Source organism: Littorina saxatilis, linkage group LG4 (genome assembly GCF_037325665.1).
Source record: "Littorina saxatilis isolate snail1 linkage group LG4, US_GU_Lsax_2.0, whole genome shotgun sequence".
NCBI lineage: Eukaryota > Metazoa > Mollusca > Gastropoda > Littorinimorpha > Littorinidae > Littorina > Littorina saxatilis.
Window position 1 is genome coordinate 43,399,386 of NC_090248.1, and position 9,390 is coordinate 43,408,775.

Consider the following 9,390-nt stretch of genomic DNA (forward strand, 5'->3'; position numbering starts at 1 on the left):
CTCTTTGTCTGTGTGTGTGTGTCTCTCTCTGTCTCTTCCTCTGTCTCTCTCTGTCTCTTCCTCTGTCTCTCTGTCTGCGTGTGTGTGTCTCTCTCTGTCTCTTCCTCTGTCTCTCTGTCTGTGTGTGTGTGTCTCTCTCTGTCTCTTCCTCTGTCTCTCTTCCCCTGTGTCTCTTTGTCTGACTCTGTCTCTGCCCCCTCTATCTGTCTGTCTGTCTGTTTGTCTCTTGCTTGCTTGCTCAAAATATCTCTTTCTCTCTGTCTATGTCTGTCTCTCCCCCTCCCTGTCTCTCGCTCTGTCTGTCTGACTGCCTTTGCGTGCGTGAACGCGTGAGTGAGTGTGCTCGTGTGTGCGCATCCTTGTTTTTTTACGTATAATTATTCTATGTTTGTGTATATATTAACCTGAATAATAAAACGTTAACGAGCTCATTAACGTCGCCTTGAACTTTTCTTCTACAATATTGGCAGAGGCTACTTGACCTTACTTACTTAGGCCCTTTGCTCCCAGCGGAGCATAGGCCATTGACGACATTTCTCCATCGCACCCTGTTTTGGGCTGTTCTCTCCGCTTCTGCCCAGCTGTTGCCTTGCCTCTTCAGTTCTGCCTCTGTGTCACGCCTCCAGCTGTTTCTTGGCCTCCCTCTCTTTCTTTTCCCCTGTGGATTCCAAGTGAGAGCCTGGCGGGTGATGCTGGATGTTGGTTTCCTAAGGGTGTGTCCAATCCAGCCCCATTTTCTCCTCAGAATCTGGCTGTTAACGGGCTCTTGGCCCGCCCTTTGCCACAGCTCTTTGTTGCAGATCTTGTCTATCCATCTGATCTTGAAGATGCGCCTCAGACAGGTGTTAATGAAAGTCTGAATCTTCTGCTGTGTCACCTTCTCCATGTCTCAGAGCCGTAGAGTAGAACCGATTTGACATTGGAGTTGAAGATGCGCAGCTTGGTGGTTATGCTGATCTCTCTGGAGGCCCAGATGTTCTTCAACATGGTGTAGGCTGCTCGTGCCTTCCCAGTCCTGGCGGCGACGTCTCTGTCAGTGCCCCCTTGCCTATCGATCACACTTCCCAGGTATACAAAAGATTCGACCTCTCGGATTGGCTCTCCCCCTACTGTAACTGGCGTGTTGGCAGTGGTGTTGATCTTCAGGAGTTCTGTTTTCCTCTTGTTGATCCCGAGCCCTGTCTTGGCTGATGTTGCTGCCAGGCGAGTGGTCTTGTCTTGCATCTGGTTGAAGTTGTGCGAGAGGAGCGCCAGGTCGTCAGCGAAGTCGAGGTCGTCCAGAGTGTCCAGAGTGTCCACTGTATACCGTTGTTCCTGCCTGCTGTGGTGGTCTTCATGATCCAGTCAATGACCAGGAGGAAGAGGAAAGGCGACAGTAGACAACCCTGGCGGACTCCAGTTCTAACATCGAAACTGTTGACCTATGCTACTGACATTAAAATCCTACCAGCTTAGTCGAGATTTAGTGTGAATGAATAACAATTGTTATTGGAAACATTTTCAAACGACTCTGAAGAACTACGAGGCACTGTTTAGAAAATAGGTTAGCGATAAAAATACGTAAATGATGTGTGTCTTTGTCACTTATAAGTATTAGGTACGAAATCGAGTTGATGTTATCGAGAAGACTCAGCTTCTGTTAAAGATGCTGCTCCGCTCAGTGCACTGTTGAAGCAAAGAATTGCCCTTTTTTCGCAGATAAGGATACAAGCTGTCAAAACAGGGGGAATGGGGGAGGGGGGGGGGGGGGTCTCGATTAAAAGACAATGACACCAGGAGCCATACTTTTCAAAAATTTCAGTTGAATCATGACAGGTGTTTTAAACAATTTTAAACCTTTCCAAATGTTCAGATCCGTATTCTGCACACAAAAAAGACAGGATTATATGAAATCAATATCAGTGCTGAATCATCGTTCATATAGTCAACACATGTATCAATTTTGAATTAATAAAACATAAAATACAATAAAACATACTAAAAGCTAGGACACTGTAGGATACAGTGTATCTGTTAAAGGTCAAAATGCAATTATACCGTACTTGATTTGACGCGCGAAGTAACGATTGATATATGATATATTAGTCACTCTCAGCACAATGGGGCAGGTTGGAAGAGGCTGTTTTTTTGTCACCACAGTCAGTAACTTTATATCCATTTTTGTGTTTGGTTGTTAATGTGTGAACCTGATCCCCTCGGGTTGATCGTTATAGATTTTTATTTTTACTGGCTAAGAGAGAGAGAGAGAGAGAGAGAGAGAGAGAGAGAGAGAGAGAGAGAGAGAGAGAGAGAGAGAGAGAGAGAGAGAGAGAGAGAGAGAGAGAGAGAGAAAGAAGCAGAGAGAGGGAGGAGGAGGAGAGAGAGAGAGAGACAGAGACAGAGACACAGAGAGAGAGACAGAGAGAGAGAGAAAGAGAGAGATAGAGTGCGAGAAAGAGATACAGAGAGAGAGAGAGACAGAGAGACAGACAGGGAGAGACAGACAGAGACAGACACACAGTGAGAGACAGAGAGAGACATACAGTGAGAAACAGAGAGAGACAGACAGTGAGAGACAGATAGGCAGAGAGAAAGAGGCACAGACACAGACACAGACACAGACAGGCTGGTGTTGTAGTTTTTAGCTGTGGTTTAGATTACATACTTATGGAATCAAATGAGTGGCAACCATAATTCCACTGCCATACAAAAGTGCTCTTCACAAAAACTACCACAAGACTGTTTTACACATATATCTATATATATATACGACTAGAGTCTGTGTGTCTGTCTGTCTGTCTGTTCGCGATGCACGGCCAAAGTTCTCGGTGGATCTTTTTCAAATTTGGACACCGTATTCAGCTACACCCCGGACACAACCTCATCGATGAGATATTTCAACACGTGCTCTCAGCGCGCAGCGCTGTGCGCGCTGAAGCGATTTGTTTTTGTTTTTGTTGTTGTTGGTCGGGATCCACTACCAGTAACTCTTCCTTATCTTCTCCAGTGTTTTCAGCCGCGATTATCTCCCTTCCTCCGTGTGGCGTCAATCCATATTCCCGTTACTACGTTACTATTTTTAGAAGGTCACTGCACGTTACTATTTTTAGAAGGTCTCCAGTGTTTTGCGCGTTTATCTCCTTTCCTTCGTGCGCCGGCGAAGCCGGCGTACACCCGGCAGAGCCGGGTCCCAGGCGCAGCCTGGTATTCGGCTCTACTTCTTCCCGGCGAAGCCGGTACCCGGCGAAGCGGGTAATCATCTAGTCTTCTATATATATATACGACTTGTGTCTGTCTGTGTGTCTGTGCGCGATGCGCGGCCAAAGTTCTAGATGGATCTGCTTTAAATTTGGTGGGCTTATTCAGAGAGACCCCGGACACAACCTCATCGATGAGATATTTCAACACGTGCTCTCAGCGCGCAGCGCTGAACCGATTTTGGTTTTTCTGTTCATTTCACCATTCCCAGTAACTCTTCCTTATCTTCTCCAGTGTTTTGCGTTTATCTCCCTTCCTTCGTGTGGCGTCAATCCATATTCCCGTTACTACGTTACTATTTTTAGAAGGTCACTGCACGTTACTATTTTTAGAAGGTCTCCAGTGTTTTGCGCGTTTATCTCCTTTCCTGCGTGCAAAGCCGGGTCCCAGGCGCAGCCTGGTATTCGGCTGTACTTCTTCCCGGCGAAGCCGGTACCCGGCGAAGCGGGTAATCATCTAGTCTAGTATATATATATATATATACAACCATCTCTCAGTTTCTCTAGGGTTGGGCCCAGCTGGCTACAATATAGCATAGTATCCAAACACAGCACTGAAGTTCACCCTTGTAGCTAGCCGATCGCGAAAATCTGCAATCGCAGCAGCCGCCGCTTGCGGTAGCTGCGCGAGCCAGTGGGCGAAGCGTTGCCTTGGTGGACAAAGCACAGTACCAATCGCAGAACCCCTCTCTGATACAGAAGGCCTTACTCCTTCACTTACCCAGCTCTCAGTCTAAGCAAAAGAGGGGAATTACTCGTGGCTAAGCTTCTTCTGAGGACTACCGTCTGTGAACCTCCTTTTTGCCGCTGGTGTTTTTTTTTCTTGTGAATTTGTTTCAAGAGTGCTGTAACGATTTGGTGTACTTCACGTCAGTGTTAATAATTGTGGAGTACGTTCAAAAGAAGAGCAAACAGAAAAGAAAGTGAAAAGTTAAGAGACGAATAAGATAAGGGAAGAAAGGAATAGAATAGTACATTTTTCTATTCAGCAGCGTTGTGTAATTGATCTTCAATTCACCTTGAAGATCGAAGTCATTTCATTGACCTAAATATTTTGGTTTCATCCAAGTGACGGGTGTTTGTTTCAGATTTTGCATTTGACGATACGTTATTGTCTTGGCGCTGACAGGCCTATAAGTACATAGTCTGTACACAAAATAAATACTTCTAAACAACAAACCATACAGATATAACATTGCTGCGGTGTTTAGGTGGTGAACATCTTCCTGGATTTCTTGGAGTTCTTGATTCTGTCATCACTAAGCTCAGGAGTCAGTGGCTGCTAAGCTCAACTAGAGTTTGATCAACTTGGCAAAAATCTTCGCATCTCTATTGCTATCGCACGTTGTGGCACTCTGTAGGAGAATCTGCCAAGATGCAAGATAACCAGAAGGTCAGTATACTCTCTGATTGATAGTATTGAGTCACCTTCATGATTATGTGTTCCACCACTGATTTCCTATCTGTTCACTGTTTAAGTTTGCTTTTTTGTTAGTTAAAAGTGTTGCATTAATTTGACTTGATTTTTTGTAATGTCGGGTATTGACCTGTACTGATGTCATTTACATTAAAGCTTTGAAATTTGTCTGATTTCATATACTTATATGTATCATTGTTTAACAGATTATCTGTACTTAGATTTTACTCCAGTCCTCGTGGAATACTAAATTGACTGTGCGTGCATGCTCGTCCCTGCAATGTCTGGACGTATTCTATGTTCGATATGATCATCCTTTTTTGTGCAGACATTATTCCTGTCATTTACGCATTATTCCACTCATGTGTGGAACACTTGAAAAAAATACTCTGTCTATCTGCCTGTCTGTCTGTCTGTCTGTCTGTCTGTCTATCTCTCTCTGTCTGTCTGTCTGTCTCTCTTTCTCTCTCTCTCTTTCTCTCTCTCTTTCTCTCTCTCTCTCTCTCTCTCTCTCTCTCTCTCTCTCTCTCTCTTTGTGTGGATCTATGTCCCCCCCCTCTTTCTCTGTAAGCTTCTGTTTGTCCGTCTTTATGTCTATCTATGTGTTTGTCTATTCGTCTGTCTGTCTGTCTGTTTCTTTCTGTATTTCTCTCTCTCTCCCTCTCTGATAACAGGTACACCTGGTAGATCGTTTCAAAACTGACACGATTCCGAACAAATCGATGATGAAGGGATCTCGCGCAGTCAACATTTACATGGGTGAATGCTGCGAGACAGAAACAGCGTACAAATCAGTGACTGATGTTAAGAAGGCATTGTAATTTAAAGACATTTCCTTCCTTTTGAAGTATGTTGTAATACCTGGCATAGATACCTTGCTAGAGAATGTTTGGACATAGGCCCTATTTCATGTAAAAAACAAAAACAAAAAAAACCATACATTTTCAATACATGTAAATACGTTTATTTTGAGTTCCTTATATTGCCATTTTTCGATTAAGTTTTAATTAACTGACGACTGTGGAAGAGTCTCTCTCTCTCCCTCCCAGTCCTCTCTCTCTTTCTCACTCTCTGTCCGTCTCTCTGTCTGGCTGGCTGGCTGGCTGGCTGGCTGGAGTGTTCGTCTGTCTATCTGTCTAGCTGTCTGTCTGTCTACCTGTCTGTCTCGCTCTCTGTCTCTCAGTCTCTGTCTCTCTTTCTCTTTCTCTCTGTCTCTCTTTCTCTTTCTCTCTCTCTCTCTCTCTCTCTCCCCCCCCTCTCCCTCTCTCTCACTCTTTCTCTTCCTCCTCTTTTTCAAACTTTCACTAATTGTCTTGAAAATGTTCTCTGCACACAAGAGATGCACCCTAGTGGCGTCACAGCATGCAAAGATGGCAAGAACATGTTTTTACTACTGGGTTTCGTGTTGTTCTACGCTCGCTGTTTTTTCAACCGCCTCTCACAAACCCGAAACGACGGGAAAGTGTAATTTGTCTTCTTCGGGTTTTCAATCACAGAGTTTCGTGACAAACTACGATAGACAGGCAAGACTGAAGGAGAAACTGCGGATTGTAACGTATTTAAGGACCAGGAAACTGCGTGGGGAATGAGCTGATGACTTCTACCTCCATCCACCTCCAAACTTTAAATTTGAGTCAGTTCTCCATTTTTTTTGCCAGATAAGGTTTTCTGAGTAGTTGGGAAAGTTGTGACACGGCATAAATCAGTTTCAATTCGAGTACAGTACATATGTACGAAAAACGAGGAAAAGAAACATTGCAATTTTAATTTTCTGACAACCACAAAATCGATCTTTGAAAACATTTGCATTTTTTTTTAAACTATTAAAAAAAACCACGATCTTGTAATTAATACAATTTAAAAATCAATCCTCGAGAACACTAATTGCATTTATTAAAAAGAAATAGAAAATAAAAAGATATTCTAGAAAATTAATGTATCAATTTTCTTTTCGTCCGATATGCACAACTTACAGTTTTCGCTCGGGTGAAAGAAGTAAATCTTCGTACCCGTGTGTCAAAAATTGTTAGTTTTTTTAAATATTTTCTGTGATTAGATGCAGCTTTACAACAGTGTGTGTGTGTGTGTGTGTGTGTGTGTGTGTGTGTGTGTGTGTGTGTGTGTTTGTGTGTGTGTGTGTGTACGTGTGTGTGTGTACGTGTGTGTGTGTGTGTGTGTGTGTGTGTTGGCAGGGGGGGGGGAAGGTGGAAGCAAAGATGCTATGAAACTTTCAGGCGAAAAGATACTCGAACAGATATCTTTTATCCCCTCATATCTTTTATTCCCTTAGGGTGACGTGCAGGACAGAGATAATAAAATTACGGTTGTCAGCGCCACATACAATATTGATCTTTTGTAGATTTTTTCCCCCCAATCTTTTTTGAAAAGCGGCAACCCGGTCATGCTTATTTTCGTTCCCAGTCGATGGCATGTTGTGGATCTGTTTTATTGCTCTTGATGGTGCGTGAGGGAAGAAATTATAAAAATCGCAATTTTGCTGTGGCTTTCAAGCAAGCAAACAAAAACAACAAACGTCAAATTGGAACATTACTGACTCAGCTTCTTCTGCGTCGCACAACCAAAGGCGAAAACTGGCTTACTGCCCTTTTTCCTAAGGGAAATAACTGCTTGGAGGATAAAGCACACATGATTTTTTTTTTTAAGTATTACTTTTGTTGCTTTTCTCGTAAATTTTGCCTCCGGTTAGTTCACGTATGGCAACTACGATGCCTTATTGTCTTGCGTAAGATTTTGTTTAGGTAAATCTTGTGTAACAGGAATACATTTGCCTTATGTAACTTTCTCTTTCTCCAGAGTCTACAGAAACAAATAGAAGACAGAAATAATGAGAGGAAAGGTAGGAAGGAAGGAATGAATAAAAGGGGGGAAGATATAAAGAAAGAAAGAAGGAGGAAAGAACGAAAGGAGATGTAAAAGAAAAGGAAAAACAAGTCGCGTAAGGCGAAATTACTACATTTAGTCAAGCTGTGGAACTCACAGAATGAAACTGAACCGACTGCATTTTTTCACAATGACCGTAGTCCGCCGCTAGTGCAAAAGGCAGTGAAAGTGACGAGCCTGTACATGTTTAGCGCGGTAGCGGTTGCGCTGTGCTGCATAGCACGTACGCTTTACTGTACCTCTCTTCGTTTTAACTTTCTGAGCGCCAGCGTGTTTTTAATCCAAACATATCATATCTATATGTTTTTGGAATCAGGAACCGACAAGGAATAAGATGAAATTGTTTTTAAAACGATTTCGGAAATTTAATTTTAATCATAATTTTTATATTTTTATCTTTCAGAGCTTGTTTTTAATCCGCATATAACATATTTATATGTTTTTGGAATCAGAACATGATGAAGAATAAAATAAAAGTAATTTTGGATCGTTTTATAAAAAAAATAATTTTAATTACAATTTTCAGATTTTTAATGACCAAAGTCATTAATTAATGTTTAAGCCTCCATGCTGAAATGCAATACCAAAGTCCGGCCTTCGTCGAAGATTGCTTGGCCAAAATTTCAATCAATTTGATTAACAAATTAAGGTGTGACAGTGCCGCCTCAACTTTTACAAAAAGCCGGATATGACGTCATTTATCAAAAAAATGAAAAAAATGTCTGGGGATATCATACCCAGGAACTCTCATGTACAATTTCATAAAGATCGGTCCAGTAGTTTACTCTGAATCGCTGTACCCACACGCACACACGCACACACACACACACAAACACACACACACACACACACACACAGACACGCACGCACGCACAAACACATACACCACAACCCTCGTCTCGATTCCCCCTCTATGTTAAAACATTTAGTCAAAACTTGACTAAATGTAAAAATCAACACACACACACACACACAAGCACGCACGCACGCACACCAGGGCCGGACTACCGGGGGGGTTATGGGGGTTGCGCAACCCCCCCCCCCCCCTAGCCTAAACATGTACCTTACTTATTTAATTTTTTTTTATTATTGCTTATTTTATGCCGTTTCATGCAAGGAGCGACCATTTTCCTATCTCAGAATATGACCTACCCGTCAGCTTCAGGGGGCGGACAACGAGGGGGGTGGGGGTGGGTTCTAGGGTTTCCGGACCCCCCCCCCCCTCCCAGCCAAAAAATAAAAATATTGAATGAGGTATGCATTTCTTTATTTTACATTGAGTTTCCATTTTTGGGGTATTAATCAGTGACAAAATCTGCTGCCTGAAACTGGTAATGATCATCCTCAGAATGCACCAGATTGCACCATTTTGCATCCTTTTTTTCAAAATTTCCCGGGGGGGCATGTCCCCGGACCCCCCTAGCAAGCTAGGCGCTTCGCGCCGTCGGCTCGGCGCTTCGCGCCTTTACACCCATATCTTCACAATATACTTTTGAAAAAAACCAGTCATAAAATGAACTGATCCGCCCCTGCCGCCAGGGGGGACATCCCCCTGGCCCACCACTGGCAAACCCCCCCCCCCCCCTCCTCTTCGCCTAGTCCGGCCCTGCACACACACACATACACACACACACACACGCACGCACGCACACAGACACACACACGCACACACACACACACACACACACACACACACATTGCATTCTTTCGCTCCCTTCCACGCTTTCGCAATAAAGCCCTGAAAGTTCATAACTCTTGACAAGCAAAGCAGCAGCGGGAGAATGCTGCGAGAGAATAAAAAATGTTTGACGTGGAAGTGAAAGAATAAACCAATAC

The 9,390-nt window shown here is 43.3% G+C and overlaps 2 protein-coding genes across 2 annotated transcripts in view; one reads left to right on the plus strand and one right to left on the minus strand.

The window, feature by feature from the left end:
• Positions 1 to 873: 873 nt before the first annotated feature.
• Positions 874 to 1,224, minus strand: LOC138965597 (uncharacterized). The gene has a single exon (XM_070337779.1). The coding sequence runs from the start codon at positions 1,222 to 1,224 to the stop codon at positions 874 to 876; it is 351 nt and encodes a 116-aa protein (XP_070193880.1).
• A 2,674-nt stretch (positions 1,225 to 3,898) lies between these two features.
• Positions 3,899 to 9,390, plus strand: part of LOC138964813 (leukocyte surface antigen CD53-like) — a gene marked incomplete in the record, with an annotated part of 102,661 nt that continues 97,169 nt past the window's right edge. The window contains 1 exon segment of the mRNA XM_070336852.1: positions 3,899 to 4,629. Within this exon segment, the coding sequence (XP_070192953.1) occupies positions 4,612 to 4,629 (18 nt within the window).